Genomic DNA, 19,377 nt, shown 5'->3' on the forward strand with positions numbered 1-19,377 from the left:
GAACCAACCCAGCTCCTTCAGTCTTTCCCCACAGGACAAGTGCTCCAGACACTGACTATCTTTTTGGCTCTCTGCTAAACTAGCTCCCATTTGTCAACATCTTCCTTGCCCCCTTTGGGGGAGGGCCCAAAACTGGACACAGTATGTGGTCTAGATGCAATCTAATGAGCACCAAGTAGAGGAGGATAATCACTGTCTTTTATCTACTGACTATATTCTTGTCATTACAGTCTGGTACCCTGTTGCCTTCTCTACTGCCAGGACATACTGCTGGTTCATCTTCAGCTTGCTGCCTACTAACATCCCCCAGAACCTTTTCAACAGACCTGCTACCCCGCCAGGCAGTCCCCAGCCTGGATTAGTGAAAAGGCCTCTCTCGTCCCAGAGGCAGGACTTTTGTCCTCATGGAATTTCAAAAAGCTCCTCCTGGCACATTCTTCCAGCCTGCCCAGGTCCCTCTGGGCAGCAGCCCAGTTCTGAAGCACATCAACTGCACCCCTGAGTATGGGATCATCTGCAAATTTGACAAAAGCAAGCCCTGTTGCCTCCTCTGCATCATTGATAAAGTTGTTAAACACAACAGGTCCCAGGATAGATCTCTGTGGTACTCCACTTGTTACTCCAGGTAAAGTGGGACCTATTAACCATGACCCTCTCAGCCTAGCCATGCAACCAGTTTTTTACCTATCTAGTTGTCCTCCCATCTAGGCTGCAGGGTCCTAACTTGGATACAAAAATATTGTGGGAGCCACTGTCAAACTTCCTTGATGAATTCAACCAAAATGACATCTACTGCTTTCCCTTCATCCACAAATCCAGTCATTTTATCACAGAAGACAATCAGTTTCATCAAGTATGATTTACTCTGTTAAATCCATGCTGACTGTTCCCAATCACTTTCTTCTCCTTCATGTGTCCAGAAATGCGTTCCAAGAGGACTCACTCAATAATTTACCCAGGAATGAAGTGAGGCTGACCATCCTATAGGGTCCCTGGATTGTCCTTTTGGCCTTTTTTTAAAGATGGGTGCCACCTTTGCCTTTCTCAAGTGTTGGAAAACTCCCCTGATCTCCATGACCTTTCAAAGATGACTACGAGTGGCCTTGTTATGACATCAGCCAGCTCTCCCAGCACCCTTGGATGCAGACAATTTGGACTCAAGAACTCAAGCAATCCCTGTCTTGATCTTCATCCACTGCTGCTAGCCCTGTACCTCCTTAAACCTTGCCTCTAAGCTCAGAGGCCTTGAAGACTGTGTCAGTGAAGACTAAGGCAAAGGAGGGACTGAGTATCTCAGTCTTATCTAGGTCTGCTGCCACTAAATCACCCACTCCAATCTATCTGATCTCTTTTAGATATCTGATGTAGGATGAGGTGGATCACAACATAAATCCTACTGACTATATTGGTCTAAGCCTAGATCTCCATTGATTACAATGGCACTTTTGGGTGACAACTCATATGCAGATACCTGCAGAGTCTGCCCTGCTGTCCTGGTTTTGGCTGGGGTAGAGTTAGTTTTCTTCCTAGTAGCTGATACAGTGCTGTGTTTTGGATTTAGTATGAGAATAATGTTGATAACACACTGGTGTTTTAGTTGTCGCTAAGTAGTGCTTACACTAGGCAAGCACTTTTCAGCTTCCCATGCTCTGCCAGGGGCACGAGAAGCTGGGAGGGGGCACAGCCAGGACAGCTGATCCAAACTGGCCAAAGGGCTATGCCATACCATATGACATCATGCTCAGTATATAAACTGGGGGGGAGTTGGCCGGGGGGCAGCGATCACTGCTCGGGAACTGGCTGGACGTCAGTTGGCGGGTGGTGAGCAGTTGCATCACTTGTTTTTTTCTTGGGTTTTGTTCCCCTCTCTCTCTCTCGTTGTTTTCCTTTTCATTCCAATTATTATAATTATTACTATTTTATTTCAATTATTAAACTGTTCTTATCTAAATCCACAAGTTTTCTTACTTTTGCTCTTCAGATTCTCTCTCCCATTCCACCGAGGGGGATGGTGAGCGAGCGGCTGTGTGGTGCTCGGTTGCCGACTGGGGCTAAACCACAACACCTGCTTACATTTATTCAGCTGAATCTTACCTAACCTATCTACAAAGATCAGCCATCTAAAGCTTTAGATGGTGAGTTGATCTTTCCAGTTTCCACTGTTTCTCATGCAAGGTATTTCCTGATTCTGATGCAGTTGTATTCTCTTTTGGTAATCTCTTGTTTAACAAGATTTAGCTCCTGGAACTTAGCCTACATTAAAAAGGTCTTTAGTAATTCCAAACATTAGTTCATTTGCAATAGGGCAGTAAGGAATGCCAATAAAACAAACCATTTTGACTTTGCTGTTTGTGGTATCATTTCCCAATCTCTACTCTTGAACTGAAATAACTTCACTCTTTCTTAAAGAAAAGGCTCTGAACATAAAGGTTACAATCACTGTCCTTCCTCTGAAAATGGTCCATTACCACTGCATTTTTTATTAAGGTATCCTACTGTGCACAAAAAGCTATTTTCACTGGGTTGTATAAATATTTGATGTAGCTCGGTTGACAAAAAGCTATTTTGATGTTCTTGCTTCTGATTTACAAGAAGTATATGGGAAAAGATTTCTTACTTTACCATGACAGCTTTCCTAGTGGGCAACAATTTTCCCCTTGTTGTCTTTGAGCTACAAATCCCCCTTATCTAGGAAACTAAACCTTTAGGCTGCTGTTGCTCTCAATGAGGAAAACTAGCTATCTGTGGTTTTATGTGGCATGTGACCTGAATGTTGGCCTTTGCTTCATATTCATATTCCTCCCTCCTCCTGAATTTTTTCACCTTCAGTACACACAGAGAAAAATAATTCCATATGGATGATAAAAATCCCAGCCACTTCAGTGGATAAGGTGACTGTAATTGGCCAAATGCATTACTGGTTCATCTCTGTCAGAGGCAGTGCAAATAAAACAGAGACGATCAATCTGACCTTCTAAAAAGCTGCCTATTTTCCTCTTCCAAGCAACTCACATTTTGTTTCATTTGCTTTGTCTTTAAGTACTGTCAATGTTTTCTGGTTGGTTGGCTGGCTTTTTCTAAGTTTGAAAGGCAGGAAATTCACAAACAGAATGGTAAAACAAATACAAGAATGCCAGGCATTTAAAGACCTGTAGTTCAAAACTAAAGATGAGTAGGCTTGTGTTTATGATGCCTTAACTCTGTTAAGGCATCAAAATATAACCTTAGCTTTGACTCTTCCTCCCTTCTCACTCTCACCTTCTCACACTGCTGATTGGAAACTCGCTGTTATAGGAAAAGAGAGAGACCCCACCTGTTACATCCTTTCCATTTGCAGTGGTATTAATCTGTAGCTCGCTGCTACAGTCTCCACTTCTCACTAGAAGAGGGCAAGGGTGAAGTCCTATGATCACTCAAGTTCACTAGGCAGATCAGTTTACACCTAGGACTACAGGCAGAATTATCAATGACATGAGTTGGATTAAAAACACCAGCAAGTTACTGAACTCCAAATTTAAATAACTGTTATTTGTCAAGACAAGAACATTCAAGGACCGAGCAAGCTGCTGTTTCTAACTTACTATCAAAATCTGAATACATTTGATATATGGTGTAATTCTGCATGATTTACATATTGTAATTTGCAATTGTGTTATATTTCTGTTTATAATTATCTGGTCAATAAGCAAAAAGAAACAATTGTTATCAGTGAACTTTAAAGCTCTTTTAAAGACTAATTATTAAACTGTTGGCAGAAGGAAGAAACAGATTTATGACTACTGACAATCTGGAAATCTTCACTTCATTGGGCATTCCAAGGACAAGGGGAAAAAGAAGAAGATAATAACCTTTAAGTCTAATAAGCAAAATAATGAATTTGTACTTTAAGCCAAAGAGAAAACCAGCCCCCAGAACAAAGAAATGGGATATAACCAATTAAAGAAAGTATGCTAATATTACCTTAATTTGGAATAGGATTAATCAGTGAATAAGGAGACCAGCTATGAAGAGCTGGATAGGCTGCCATAAAAGACTAGAAAAAAGTAAGGAGCTGAGAAGCCCTCAGCCCCCTCTTTCTTCCCTCCTCCCTATCCTGGATTGTTTCATACTGGTTGGCGTATGAGTGAAAAAGCTGTTCCATTTCTCTGCAGCATAGGAAAATTTTAGGATTTAGACCATAAACATTTAACTGCAACTGATAGCAACTTACAAATTTCTTAGCAAATGTTCTTCTAATAGCATGGGCATGTTCACGGCATTTTAACATAACTGTTCTAATTAATACACTTTTAGAAAGCTTAACTCTGAGCTTTTTTACTTCTAAACCTGTTCTTCCTGTAACTGTAAAATGCTAATAACAATGATCATTAATTGTTCATCTTCAATCTCTAATCTAACTTAATCTTGAATCTGTCCACTTTTATACAATTTGTTGTCCTGTTTGCATAGAAACTTTACTGTCATCATTCAAGTCTACTTTATCTGTGCCTGCAGGCAGTTATCCAGCACTCCTCACTCTGATATCCAAGTACATGAACCTCCCCCAGGCCTCTGTTATGTAAATGAACTTTAGAAGTTTAAATAACAGAAAAATGCTGTGTTTAAAGCATTTTAGAGTGCACTGATAAGCAGTTTTTATTAAAGAAAACACTAAGCCTGATAGAGCCAATTAGATTTGCCTCTATGAGTTGCAATTTATACACATAAAGTAAATGACCATTTGTTTTTAAGCAAGTTAACTAGCAATTACAAGGCTTTCCAGGAAGCTGTGTGAAAGCGTTCCATCAGCTGAACTTTAGACCTTCCTTTTTTGCTACCTCCTTGCAAAATGAAAAATTAGGATTGCCTGTTAATTTCCTGATTGACTTTTACCAGAACTGACTCATATTACTGTGTTTTATCATGGGTCCTGGAATTCTGACCAGCAGCAAAATGGGAAGAAGATGCTCTGGAAGCAACTCCCCTATAATTTTGCAGCACAAACCCACTAATCTTAGTAGCAGTGCCCAATCTATGGGTTACCACATGCCTTTTGAAGAATGCAAAACAAACCAAGATTAGGCGAAAGATTCAGCCATAAGCACTTTACCCATGAAGTATACTAGTCACATAATTTTCCAGTAAAATTAATCTGGCTGGAACTTAAACATTTTTATGTTCAAGTACTTCCTTTGGTTTGCTCTCATGGTCCCTTGGTTATGTCTCTCAGATCCCTAGTATGCACCAAAGTCTGTCTTTGTACAGCAGGCTTGTCTTCAGAGACACATGGTGGCCATGAGTGTAGTACAGACTGGCTACAGTATTAAGCTGGATTCAGTGCCACATTTTCACAACATGCAAAAATCTGTTTTTTAGTCTTCTCTTCTTAAATTAAGACCAACATTTATCCATCACTCATATGAACACACTAGCTAGGATGAAACAAACATAGAAGGCAATTTTGTAAAACACTGTGCCACTAAGGTGGAAAGGGTCTCTGCAAGAACTGGGAGTAACTGACTATGTGTTGGCCAGATGAAACTGGAGGGTCCTTACACTGACCTGCAATCAGACCCAGATGCAGTGTGTGGCCAGACAGCTATGAGGAAAGCCACTCTTCCATTTACGTCATCGGCTTTACAATCTTATTAGTTTAATTCATTTTACTTGGTACTGTTTATTAACTCGGTGTATTTCTGCAATTACAGGATCATCTCTAGTATGTTTATAAAATACAATACATGATCTGTTTTCCTTATTCAAATGCCAAAATATTTCCTGTGCTTTCATTCCATTTCACTGAAATAGGCTGATCTAAAACAAATCTGCCCCAAGCCTATATTAAAGCACCTCCCAAATGTCTTCTTTTCAAAGATAATGACCTCTATTAGAGGAGAAAGGAAAATAATCACAGCATAATGCTTTCTGTAATTTCCATACCATTTACCATTCCAAGGCTGAAGATGGCGTTTACCAATGAGCCTCCTTTCCTGAAGTGATCTGTCATGTGCTCCAGCCAATTTGCTTCTAAGCTGTTAACAGTCTGCCCATTCCTGGCGATCCTCATAGGGATAGTCACTGTATAATACTGGCTGCATCTTTGTGGGGTTTTTGGCTTGTTGAAGAGAGCGAAGATCTCTGCTTCTACCAAAGAATAAAAAATGGAGTAATGCAACAACCGTATCATAATATTTCAGCTAAAACAATGTATAACCCACTGTTTGCCCTTGCCTGATTACACTGTGCAGCTGCAAAAAATACTTTGGGATGTGATTATCTCCTTAATACATTTCTGCAGTGTCCAACGCAGTAGGGTCCCAAAACCCAATATGATATTTTGATTGCTCTTACAATATTTGTTACTAATAATGGATTCACTATTGATAATAAAACATTTAAAGACAGTAATACCCAAGTACTAAATGGACAACCCCCCTACTGGAGTTATCAGTGTAAACCAAGATAGGAAAACATTTTCCACAAACTACTTTAACTACTGTAGCAGTCACAAAATCACTAAACATTAAGGTACAGAGTACCGTTATTTTTCTACTGAACGAAGAGAGCTGTGACACTGAGGACAGTTCACATGAGAAATCTTACCACAGATTTAGGAGGAACTGCATTCTGTAGATCATGGCCATTAAACTAAAGTATTAGATAATTTGGTTTTGATAATACAATGGCATGGAACCAGCAAGCAGTAGTCTCATCTAAAGAAAATGCAATGAACCATTAATGTAGAGACTACGCTAGCTGGTTTGTTGATTTACTCTGGGTCTGAGCCAAGGTGAGACATTAACACAACAGCAAATGAATTTTGAAAGTGGAATCGTGAAGGGTCTTACAAATGAGAACATCTTCTAGACTCTGCTCCATACATTCTCTAGTATATCATAGGAGCAGTTAATGTAGGCTTACTATTACAAAAAAGTCATTGTTGACAGCAAAGCTGAGCTTTCACAGCCCTAAAATTGGAAGCAAGTTTAAGTGCAGGTACACCTTCCAAATTCTCAGAAGTGTGCAACCATCAATAAAATTACCAATAACAAATTTTTGGTCATTATTATTTTACTTATTAATGGACATGGAAATCAATGGTATAATTTCTATTGACTTCAAAATGCCAAAAATACTCCCAAAATAAATTAATATAAAAGGTAAAGACACTATATGAAATTCATTCATTCAATAAGCTCCTCTTGTTTCCAAGTTATTATATTCTAATCTCAAGTATTAAAGTAAAAAAAGAGATGTGAAGAGAAATGTTAAGTTTGCTCTCTAACAAACGTCACTGAGCAAGAAGTAGTGCGTAAATTGAAAAAGATATTAGAAGGGAGGTGCTCAGAGACAGGCTGGCAGCACTTGAAGAGAACAGGAAGGTCACGATATAACCAAACATGAAAAAGAGACCTAATGATCTCAGACATGAACCATGATTTAAATAGAGTAGAAGGGAATAAATTGCTAACATGAATCCTCTTGCTATTTACCACTTGTTTAGAAAGAACAAAATTATAATAATCCTAACTCAGAAGAGCATACACAGAAAAATTCTATGATCGTTTTTATTCTGACCCCCAAAATACACTCATGTTGGAAATTGAGACCTTTTTGGTGTATATGAAGACATTATATTAACAATAGCAAATCATGGCACTGGAAAACTATAGGGAGATGATAACTTGGATTTGACACTGGGCTGTTGACAACACACATTTAAAATGTGTGGCAGTCTTTCAGTGGTTGACTTGGTTTGTCACCATTACTGACTGTATAGTACACCAGTCCTAACCACTGTTTAAGTCGCTATTGACAACAGTTTTCACCAGCAAGCCTGACTGCTCAAGCATGGACAAAGACACCTTCAGTTTGGTTCTAGGTAACACAGCACTTTTGGGCATACCATTGGAATATCTGTGCCTTGTTCACAGGCAGATCATTTACAACACTGCTTTGAAGAGCCCTTTCATAAAAGGGAAAGTGAACGAGCACTACAAAATATTGAGGGAAAAAAAAAATGAAGAAGCATAAAAATAACACCTGAATAGTATAAAACCTAAAATAAAGAACAAAATTCAGATTCCACAAATAGTAAAAAATATTACATTTTCTTCTGAAGTTTTATGTAGGGAAGGAGTTCAAGAGTGGTAACTTCCTATGGAATAAGTAGGCTAACTGGAAAAAAAACCCAAACACCTGATGCTTTCTATCTTCATGTTCCCAAGGAAGGATGGAGAACTGGTGCCAAAGACTGAAACACATTTTCCATGGGAGGAAAAGGGAGTGCTGTAATAACAAAAATTCATACAGAGAATAAAGAAATCAGCAATGTTGTACAGGCAATAGATTTGGGAAAATTCTACTAGAGGTGAACTATCACATAAAACTGCCTTCTCAGACCTTCAATCTTGGAAAGTATTTGCATAACTCACCAATTAAAAAACTGTATGAGAAATAAATAAAGCCAAAAAGCACTCAAAGAAAGAAAGATAAATAAGGAAACTAAAGGCATTTTTAAAATAAAACCTCTTATCTGGCAAATCAGCATCTGTAATAAAATCCTGGGGTGTTACAGACAGATTGAAGTTGGGAAGATTGGAGGTCATCAGATTCACATTACGCAGAAATATTAAGAACATTGTTACTTGTAGCAAAAGATTTCCACTGTTCAGTATGGAGAAGAATAGCATCAAAAACTTGCTAGGTTAACTCTCTCAAAGATAGTGCATATAAAAAGAGAAAGAACTGATCTGATTAGACTTGGAGACAACTAATTTAGAACTATAAAGCTAAGAGAGGTTTTATAATGTGTAAAATTCTAATGTAAACCATGTAAATTTTCCAAATAATAGCTATACTTTGACCAAATCTGGCTGCCCCCTTGCCCAACAAAAATTGAAGAAAGTATGGTGAAAGGTTACTAGAGGGTGATCCAAATCTGATGGCAAAAAGCTAATTACACCAAAATGCAACGGAAACCAAGACAATAGTCCAAGGAAGGTACAACGCAAAGTCATTCTCAGTCCTACATACAAAATCCCCAAAGGGGTAGGATTGTTTGATTGAATCTATGTAAGACATAAAGAATAGGGATAAATTAAAGTCAAGGACAGTACCAGCTGAAAGGAATGTAGATGGAATTTCCTTACGTAGAGTTGTAGCTCGTAAGGAAAGTAAGCAAACCAGTAAGAGAAATGAGTGTACACACTGTTTTCTAGGATTTAAGCAAATATAGGAAAGAAAAACACACATATTTTGAGGTTTAGTGGAAATGGGGCAAGAATATTTTTTTCTGATGACTTTTCATTTTCTAAATTACTCTGGTCTACATCCCATTTTGAACTACAATTCCTACTACTGAAGCAACCTCTGAGCAACACCTTCAGGAGGGTACTTTGAGACCTCAGCTGAGACTTTTGTTTTTTGATGGCATAAAATGACATTTAAAAGTGGAAAGCACATCTGAGGAGAAATATATCAAAGAAATTAAAGAAAGAAAACTGGTATATGAAGAATAATCTTACAAAAAAAAAAGAGAATTGGAAGGCAAATTATCAGGAGCACCATTACCAAGAGAACCTTTATTATGAATTAGCAAACATGAGCCATTAACAAAAATAACTGCTGCTTTCCAGTAATTACAATTCTGACTCTAGCACTGACCCCAGTCTGACTGTAGGATACTAGGAGACTTCAGAGTCCAGATCATATATATGCCTGCTGTTCCTGATGTGGTTTAATTTCAGCTATCTGTTCACCTGCTACAAAGGGGCTAACTGTGATAAGGCTTTGTGACTTATTCCTTCTACTGCTGCAAAACCTTGTCAGGCAGATTAGCAGGGCTTTTCATTCAAATGGACAAAAAAGATACAAAGATCAAGAGCTCTCAGGGTATTGCAACAAATATAGAAATGAACCAATTCAGCTGAACAGCAGACAAAAATAAGTCTTTACACTCAGGCATACAAACAGGCCATAACAAAGTTGCACCCGCTTATATCCTCTCTTCATTTGCCATCTGACTTAGCTCAGTCATTGTGAACTGTGTAACCACGTTGAAATCAGGTTAAGCAGCTCATTTGGTGCATCTTTTCTTCGCTGTTACAGTGATAAGATCCTCCCTGCATCCCCACCCCCCAAAGGAGCTGGGAACATAATTGAGGCAATTTTAACTTGGCTTTTATGTATGAGAGGTCACTACAATACTTACTGCCAGTAAGTGGTTTTAAGCATTGTGCTGGTGTTTCATCCTCTGCAAGTCCATTCGGCTTGTCTGCTGCTTCTCTTACACTTGGGTTCACATGTTGAAACTGTTCGTCATTTCCCTTCGCAGACTTGAGATTCAGCTCTTCAGTAGCCTGTCCTTCACCTCTCCAGCCCTCCCTGGATGTGGCACATTGGTCAGCATTTTCCTCAGTCGGTGCTGGAGTATTGCATCCATTAATGCCATCTATTTTCTCTCCATCCAGTGAAGCATGATCCGCAGGGTAATTTGAAACATTTTTATTATCTCTTGATTGCACAGAGTTGTTACTGGTGGGTGTCAGGGAGGTGCTGACAAGACAGTTCTTTTGGGAATGGTACTGAGGTAAAATTCCAACAAATTTCAAGCCTTGACTTGCAGCATCTTGAATCTACAAGTCAAAGAAGATTAGATTTTTAACTGTCAAGCCGTCTTAGCTATATAGAAATACAGAAAATAACACCCTTCAAGGCAGCTAGCATGTCATTTTGCTTGTTTTGTCCACTACCACAAGATATTGTCATGTTACATTTACATTAAAAGTTTCATTCTAGAGAAGCAGGATGAAAAGTTCCCTGAACCATCTGAAATAATGTGAAAATGGAGAAAAAAAAGAAAAAAGAAAAAAAGAGAGAGAGATAAAATGCCTACATATTTCTTCACAAGCTATAAAGTATCTGTTTGAAAAGTTTAGTTATGCTAAATTACCAGAAGTGGTATTACTCACGCAAAGTTTTAGTGTCAACCTTATGAAGTCAGGGACTTAACACTACATCTTCTGCTGTATTAGGTGTGTGATTATGACATTTATGCAAGGAAAAGGTTATTAATTCTCTCTGTTATATGCACCTGTATAACAACAGTTGTTGTTTGTCCTATTTTGGATTGAGACATAAATGGCAAACTTCCACATAATGAGTACACAAAAGCAAACTATTTTAATACATCACTTTGGGAAGATACCGAACTCGGAATAGAAAAAGGTATGAGATGAGCTAAGAAGAGAAAGAAAAATGGAAACTAAGGGGTGCTATTATTAATCCTGTACACTTTAGGTAAAGGAGGAAAATGAAGGAATCAAATCACAAAAGATCCTAAGAAAAAAGCATTGGGCTAGTAGTAATGACAATTAGATAAAGCCAGAATTAATTAAGGAGGGTTTGAGACGAAGCAGAAAGAGAAATCTCTTTTAGGCAGACTCAGCACTATGGATGCACCATCTATTTGAGTCACCAGCCTCACACTCCTCAAACCTAGGAGAAGCTGCAGCGAGAGCCAGACTTCTGTGAAAACATGAGTGTCTGCTAATTCATTTATCAAAATCACCCACCGAAAAGGAAAGGTTTCCATGTAATGTATACTCTTCATATAATATAAAGTCTAAACATGTATAAATATGTCAAAAAGAAATGCCTTGAGAATGGAGAAATAATTTCACTTTCTCTGCATACCATGTAATTCCAGGGAGTTAAAGTGTCTTAATTATTCTCTGAGGTTCAATTTAGTATGAACTTATGTGAAACAGTTCAGGCCTTTTTTTTCAATAGCAAGTAAATAGGAAGAATTTTGTACAACTTTTTTTTTTTTTTAATTTAAGAGGAAGCTCATTTCTGCATCTTCCCTACCCAGAATTTTTTTTTGTAAATGAATCATCTGCTTCCTGGTAACGTGTTACTGTTCTGAACACACAAACCTACAGATGATACCTGATCAACAACAAGAACTTCCTCTTTCAAACCACTATTATATTTTCCATCTTAAATTAACTCTTGATTTCGAGCTCACAGGAACTTTAACAGAGCTCTCCAGGAAACAAGGCAACGGTCTTCACAGATGTTTAGCCTGGCAAACATGGGATGCTGACTTAACTAAAGCTCATTGCTAAAAAGGACAGTAACCTCCAAATACAAATACTACTAGCAGTATTCTGATCAAATGAACATCTCTCTACAAAGAAAGTTAGCATGTAACTAGTTTGCTCAGAAAGGTTTAAGTGAATGTCAATGATAGATGCATTCATAATATGCTTAATGGTGCTGACTCCCTGTTGTAACTTTACAAATACTTCTTTATACAGTCAATGATAGAGTTACAAATTCAGTTCATCTCTTATCACTAACCTACAGACACACCGCTACATTTGTTTAGCAGGTTGTAGGGCAGCTAATTATAGAAATTTAACTAGTATGCAACTGTTAAGAGTTTGAGGATAGTACATATGTAGTAATTTTATTGGTCACGGTCAATAAAGACTGCTTGTCAATCTATACCAGACTCTCCCATGTTGTGATTTGGATGACAACAGATTTCACAGCTATTGTAGCAATGTTTTACAGTCTTGGCTCACTCAAAAAAAAAAGTGTTTGTTTTAAGGAATACCTGATGCTGAGGTTTTTCTTCTGAGGCTCTTGTTCTCAGAATGGAAATAGGAGGAACTAAGGAATGAATGATAGTCTAAGCTGTATTAGCCTCATAGTTTAGCAGAAAGATTGGAAAAAGTGACTGTATCTTCATGGCCCTTTCCCAACAAGTTAATCAGTAGTATATGGAATACAAAATCTTATTTAAACCTATATTTCAAATTTTCCCAATTACATAAGTGAGAACCAAGCATCTCATTATTTTCAATAAAGCCAATTTAGCAGGAAATGTTACATCAACAGTGCAATGTAAGCTGCAGAACAGCAAAGTGATGTATCGGCAGACGCAAACAATCTTTCCTTCCATCTTTCCACAAAACCACAAAGAGGCTAGTTCTCATTGCAAATTAAGTATAAAGCTCAAACTTTTCAAACTACAAAGACAATTTGATTTTTTCAGCATCCTATTGAGAGTTTAAATAATGCAAAATTTTAGTTGCCTTCACATCCAGAATGAATTATGCCATCCAGTATACATTCACATTTCCTCTTTCCTGTATTTGAAATATTGAATATTTGAATTATAAGAAACAAAAAACCAGACTTAAACAAGCCCAAACCTCAGTACCCAGACAGGTCATGCCCAGGAGCTACACAGGGCAGAAGGGCTGTTTCTACCAGACACCTGCGGTTTTTGGACCCTTTGAGGCATCCTGCGCTGGTACACACAGACAGATATGTCTGTTCCAGCCGTTTGGGAAAACGTCTTAGCAGATGCGGTGTTCGGAATCAGTAAGAGGGCAACGCATGGGAGAAAGCAGGGATAAAGCTGAACTGAATGGGAAGAACATGATGCTACTCTGACAGGGTCACCCAGAACATATTCCAGGTCAGATAAATACTACAATTATTTGTCTTCATGAGCCAGTTTACAGTACTAACAAAGAGTACTAACAAAGGTCCTTGTCATACTACATTGTATGACTAAATGAGAAGAAAAAGCATAAAAAGCAGAACAACTGCATCTCCATCACTTACCACATCAGGAAAAAAGCTAGATTAAAAATGCCCTTACATTAGCTGATCCATAGTAATTTCAATTGTTTTACTGACCATTTTTATATCTTAAATATGCTACATACTTGCTCTTTACATCTTGGGAAATTTTTAAAAGGGAAATTCCAACAAATTTAAAATAAAATAAACTTCTTTGGTTCTTTCCCCAGATAGGAACAGAAACATTTTTATTGCCTCATAAAGTGTTGCTTTGATGATATTAACCACAAATACAAGAACAGGTCTCCAACACAAAAGATGTTATTGTTCAACAACAGAAGCAAAACTTAACTCGTTTATTTCAATCTGGATAAACCCCCAAGTGGGTACATCCAAATTCGTTTATAACTGGCTTGCAACAAATTGGATTTAAGCCAGTTTAAAAATAGAACCTGCTTAAAGAAGGGGTGAAATTTCATGTGTACAGAGGGCCGAGGCAGTTAAAAAATTTAATGTCATCTCTATAATTTGCTTGATTAGAAACCTGGCATTTTCCCTGAGGGAAAAAAAATGACAGATTTAGCCTTTGCTATCTGTGAAATAAATATCAAGTCTCTCACTAACTCTAGCAGGAATAGGAACAAGCACCATGTCCAACCTGATGTCACTACCTTAATTGAATTTTAGCTGGGACACTTGTGTTAACATTTCTTAACATTTGTGAAGTGTTATTGTTTATTTAGAACGGACTGACCACTATTTTTATACTGCATTTGGAAAAAGGAACCATCAGCAGCACAAAGCGGTGCCACTAAACATCATGTTGATGTAGCAAATTTATGTCTCATCTTTTTAAATACTTCTAGTTCTCTTGAAAGCTCCCTACCTAATTAGAAAATGGCTGACAGTCTAATTTAAAGATCTGCAAAACCACACCTGGCAACAGTATGGCTGAATGATGAAATCCTCTTTTCTGGAAACTACTTGGTTTTGAACTATAGGCCTCACAGCCATGAAAGAAGTGCAGAGATTCCAGGTTGAAAGCTCATTTTGAACAGCCACATACAGGTTTTCTTTTCAAATCTGTTTAGAATAAAGACACTTGGCAAGTTCATTGTACAGTCCACATATTGTTTGTGATTCTGCATTTCTTGGTGCATTATCAGCTCTGTAATAATCTCCTATTCATAACAAGCATGATGGTACTGCTTATAAATACAGAAGCTCAAGGATATAGATTCCATGCTGAACAGAATCATATACTTTTGTCAGCTTCGGTAGTTGCTTACAGGGAGATTCTGTGCATTTCTCCCATGGGGTGGCACACAGCAAATCAAACACTTTCCACAAGCTCAGGATAGTATTCCACCCACATCAATAAACATGGGAAATAATGCACAGCAATTTAATAATGAGGATCTCTCTCAGATAAGGATTTTCAAACAAATTATTTAATAAGACAAGTGTTAGGAATTTCTCTTAACTCTTGGTATGCCAGGAGCTGGACATTTTTGGGATGCATCCAGAGGAAAGGCAGTTTTACTAATGTCATTAGGGCACTCCAGTTTATAGCAGTCCTAAATGGTCTCAAGGCTTACACTTCCTGATGATCTGGAAAAAAACACCTTCAAAACCCAGGCATTAGGACTGAACATTTCATTAATAGGTTTGCTATGTGGTTCATGATATAACAAGGTACTGAAAGAATGTCATAGCAACCCAGTAAAGGGGACTGCTGCTAATATAAAAACAACAGAAACAATTTACAAAGAGCACACAAAGCAAAAACGTGCTTGGAGAAAGGACAACATTCCCTAGGAGCAATGAACTGATTTTCTGATGGTCAGATGCATTTAGTTAGCTCTGCAGTGAACTAAGTGAAAGACTGCTACTTAGTCCTACTGATGGCCAAACATATGGCCTTTGAAACAACAGCTGGTTAATTTTGCTCAGAGCTATCTATTTAAACCAAGCATGAACTGTCTTAGCCAATAAAAGAAATGCTTGTCTGTCTGTCTGTCTATTTGGTTGTTGTTTTTAAAAGAACAATGTTAGAGGCATTAGATCTCATAATGTGCACCAGAAACAAGATCACTGCATTTTTCTACCTTCATTTTAGGATTCAAGCAAATCTCCTTTGACAACAGACATAGCACCAGGGATCTTCATGCAAAGAACATGATCTTGTGGTTTGAGGAGAACGCTATGTACTGCATGCCAGAAGTTGGAACTGGAAAAGGATGTTCAAGACTAGTCTTCCAACTATGTCCTCCTTCATTAATATTTAGTAGTACATGTTTGATCACAAATACTGCACATCCCCCTGCTAGTTTGTTCATTTCTGAAAACAGATGTTTAAAATTAAGACAGGCTTTTAGTTTGCCTCTGATATTTTCTGTAGGTCTCACATGCTCCTTCCTGAGAAGACACTACAGTCATCAAGAGTTTACTCCTTATTTTAAAACCAACTAAGCTTAGCTAATGTTCTGGAGGAGGGGCTCAGTTCTTTCTAAATGAGTCAAAACTTTTCTGACTTTGGCATTTTTGCATCTCTAATACTATATTACAAAAAAAGATAGTTCTACTAATCAAACAGCAAAGCAGCAACTGCTAATCATTTCTCTGTCTTGTTACTCTGAGCCTCTGTTTCACTACTTGCAGATTGCCAAACCATGCAACCTTTCAGACTAGGATGCTCTGTCATTTAAGCCTGTGCTTCCCATGCATTTTTAATCTTTTCCAGTTTACACTCACCAATTCTGAATCTGAGATAGATAGTTCATGTTCATATATGTAAATATAAAGGTAGCTTTTAAAAAGTCAAATTCCAGTCTGCATTCAGGCTTTCAAATTACCAAGTATTTTCACTGTCAATTACATCAATATAGGCCATCAGGGATAAAACGCTGGAGGGGTGCCTTGAAAAATGTTACCATAATCCCAAACCACAGAGTCGTCCTTTAAGCAGTGTTTCTGACAGTGTTTGTATTGATACTTCCAAGGAAAATCTTGACCAGCATTTTACGGTGCGAGAACTTCTGGTAAGACTACTAGAATGAAGTTGACAGATCCAAGAGAAGATAATAGAGTCCAAAAACAAACCCAAAAGCTAAAAACTAATCAGTTTCTTGAAGAAACAGATGTACGCTGCCTTTCCATCTTTGCAGTACACAGCCACACAGTACAACAGAACCATTGACTTGACACTTTAAGCTCTCATTGCATTTGTGGTAGAGCATAACAAGGCACTGAACAGGGAAAAGAAAGCAAGCTTTGCAGTTTTACAACACACTCATTGGTAGTAGCCTCTGCAAAAGGGAACTGAAAGCTACAAACAACAAGGAGAAATGTAGTGAAGCAAGCAGCTACTGCAACTTACTGCTATGCTGAATAAAACAGCAGATAGGCTCTTAAGACAGTGCTGGCCAAGAGATATTAAGTTACAGCAAGCTATATGTCTCCTGCTACCCGAGTCAGAGCAGGGATGAGAGTAACAACTTGAAATTCCTCTTCAGCTTCCGTTAGCTGTACGCTCATTCCCGAGAACAATATAACCATACTAAACATGTAGTGTAGCGTGGTGCAAGTACACTTGTTCCTTTCAGCATATCTCACTAGATGAGAGCTCTTGAAACCACACTGTCTCATCCTCTGTGGTCTTGGATGCGATGATTCTTCTCAAATTATTATCTATTTTAGCACCTGTTCCTTCACAGAGCTGGCAAAGGGCAAACATTGTTGGACATAGGCTACAAACGTTCAGTGACTGCAATACCTGCCCAAAAGCCATGTAACGTTACCTGTGTCCTCCCCAACCTTGCCCTAAACTCTGAAAAGAAATCCTGAATTTATCTACATCATTTAAGATTTATTCCCTAAAAATTGTTTTAGACCTGCGATAAACTGCTACGGAGCAGCCAGCTATGCTCACTCAACCCAAATACTTGATATACACTGTAAAAAAAAAGTCTGTAGAAACTCTGTCCCAAGCGCTTCCTCTAGAGAACAGGCATTTTCAAAATGCAGACCATGTCTTGTGCATGAATCTTTTGAGAGAAACTCCTATACTAATGGGTGAACATCAGCAAGGAGAAAATAAAGATTTCTAGAGATGAATGGTTGAGTGTTGCATCTAACAACCGTTTTAGCTGGATGAACACAATCCAGTGTTCTCTGTAGAACATGAGAAAACAGTCACTTATTTGTGATCAACTAGTACTAACGTGATTCAAAACTGGGACACTGGTTTAGTCTATCTCTGTCCTAAGCAATGAAAACAAAAACCCAAAAGGTTCAGGGCAACAGGAATGTTTTAAATATTAAGAATTCAGACTCAAACTTACGGACTTTACGTTTAATTTGCAGGGAACACTTTATCTTTATATAAACCAAAGAGTGTTTCTTTAAAATCACATTGTTTCATCTAGCCATCTGTTACTCATAGCCAAAATTACAATTTGAACAATTTGCCCATATTTTATTTTAGCACAGTATAAAATATTATCGTATTTATTGTTATTTTAAAAAAAAGTTATTTTTCCCACCAGACAGAAGTGGGATCTTTAAAAACATCAACTACATACTTTGTAACATCTATTTTTATCTTGGTCAAGAGGATGACTCTGAAAGCTGCCGGGGGCAAAGGATTATAAAAGCACAACCAGGCTCCTGGGAGAGTCCTGAAAATAGTTTTGCAATGTTCATGGAAGATATATATCAACACTACTCTTACAGGGCTTAGTCAAAAGAACACAAGTTGAAAGAAGCTTAACCAGGAACAGATGTTTCCCTTCACACCAGGCTGTTTAAAATACAGTATATGCTATTTTTTACCATCTCTTGTTATATATACATTTACAAAATGTTAACAAAATGCACTTTAATAAATATTATCACAGCAGATCACAAACAGCTGAACCATTGATGTCGAGTTTCAACTTCTGCTTCATGACCATACCTACTTCTAAGATCCAAATACTTAAAAATAAAATAGGGGCTCTGTGCGCACTGAAAACATGCAGAAAACAAAGCAGTCAGCTAAGTCCTCAGCAATGGTTTTCATTACAATGTGGTAAAGAAATAAATGTTGTATTGTTCTTTTGCAAATACCCTGGAGAGCGAAGGTTTTGGGGTGGGATTTGTTGGATTTGTTTTAAGGATGGAAATGATTTTAGAAGAGGTTGAGATCACATCTAGATAAGTAATCCTAGGTAATAAACAGTACTCTAGAGGGGCCATTTTCTAGCCACAGAAGTAAATGTGAACTGCTTATTCATTTGAAGAACAACCCTCTGAGCAATATTAAAGGCTCAATTTTTCCCCTCTTCTGTCTTTTACTGCCACCTGCTCTGACTGTATACCCTGCAGGAAATTTCTGAACAGGCCAGCTAAAACGTATCTAAAGTAGAATAGTGCTTAGGATTACAATAACCATCTAAGTAACCCTGGCACCAACAGAGCAATCAGAGGCTTCACAGAAGAGATCCTTCTAAGACTGCAACAAGAGAGTCAAGAAATCCACCAACAGTCTAGTGCTCTTCAGACCACATAAGCTGCATCTCTTTGTTCCTTCTAAAAAAGAAATCTCAATGCAAAGATTAAGAGATAAAGAATAAGAAATGACAAACAAAAAGAGACAAGAATGTGAGAAATACTGGAACAGCTACATAAAACCCAGTATTTTTCATAGAATCATAGAATCATTAAGGTTGGAAAAGACCTCTACGATCATCTAGTCCAAACATCTTTCTTAGCAATTACAAATAAAAGTAAAAAAAAATTACAAGATTAGTAATT

The 19,377-nt window shown here is 37.9% G+C and overlaps 1 protein-coding gene across 2 annotated transcripts in view; it reads right to left on the reverse strand.

Moving 5' to 3' along the window:
- The window catches only part of RFTN1 (raftlin, lipid raft linker 1), a 102,017-nt gene that overhangs the window by 21,995 nt on the left and 60,645 nt on the right, over nucleotides 1-19,377 (reverse strand). For both annotated transcript variants that reach the window (XM_075493105.1, XM_075493104.1), the window contains exons 5-6: nucleotides 10,193-10,616; nucleotides 5,920-6,123 (exon numbers count right to left, since the gene is read on the reverse strand). In XM_075493105.1, the coding sequence (XP_075349220.1) occupies nucleotides 5,920-6,123; nucleotides 10,193-10,616 (628 nt within the window). The remainder of the gene's footprint in view (nucleotides 1-5,919; nucleotides 6,124-10,192; nucleotides 10,617-19,377) is intronic.

This window comes from Mycteria americana, chromosome 2 (assembly GCF_035582795.1).
Source record: "Mycteria americana isolate JAX WOST 10 ecotype Jacksonville Zoo and Gardens chromosome 2, USCA_MyAme_1.0, whole genome shotgun sequence".
NCBI classification, from domain to species: domain Eukaryota; kingdom Metazoa; phylum Chordata; class Aves; order Ciconiiformes; family Ciconiidae; genus Mycteria; species Mycteria americana.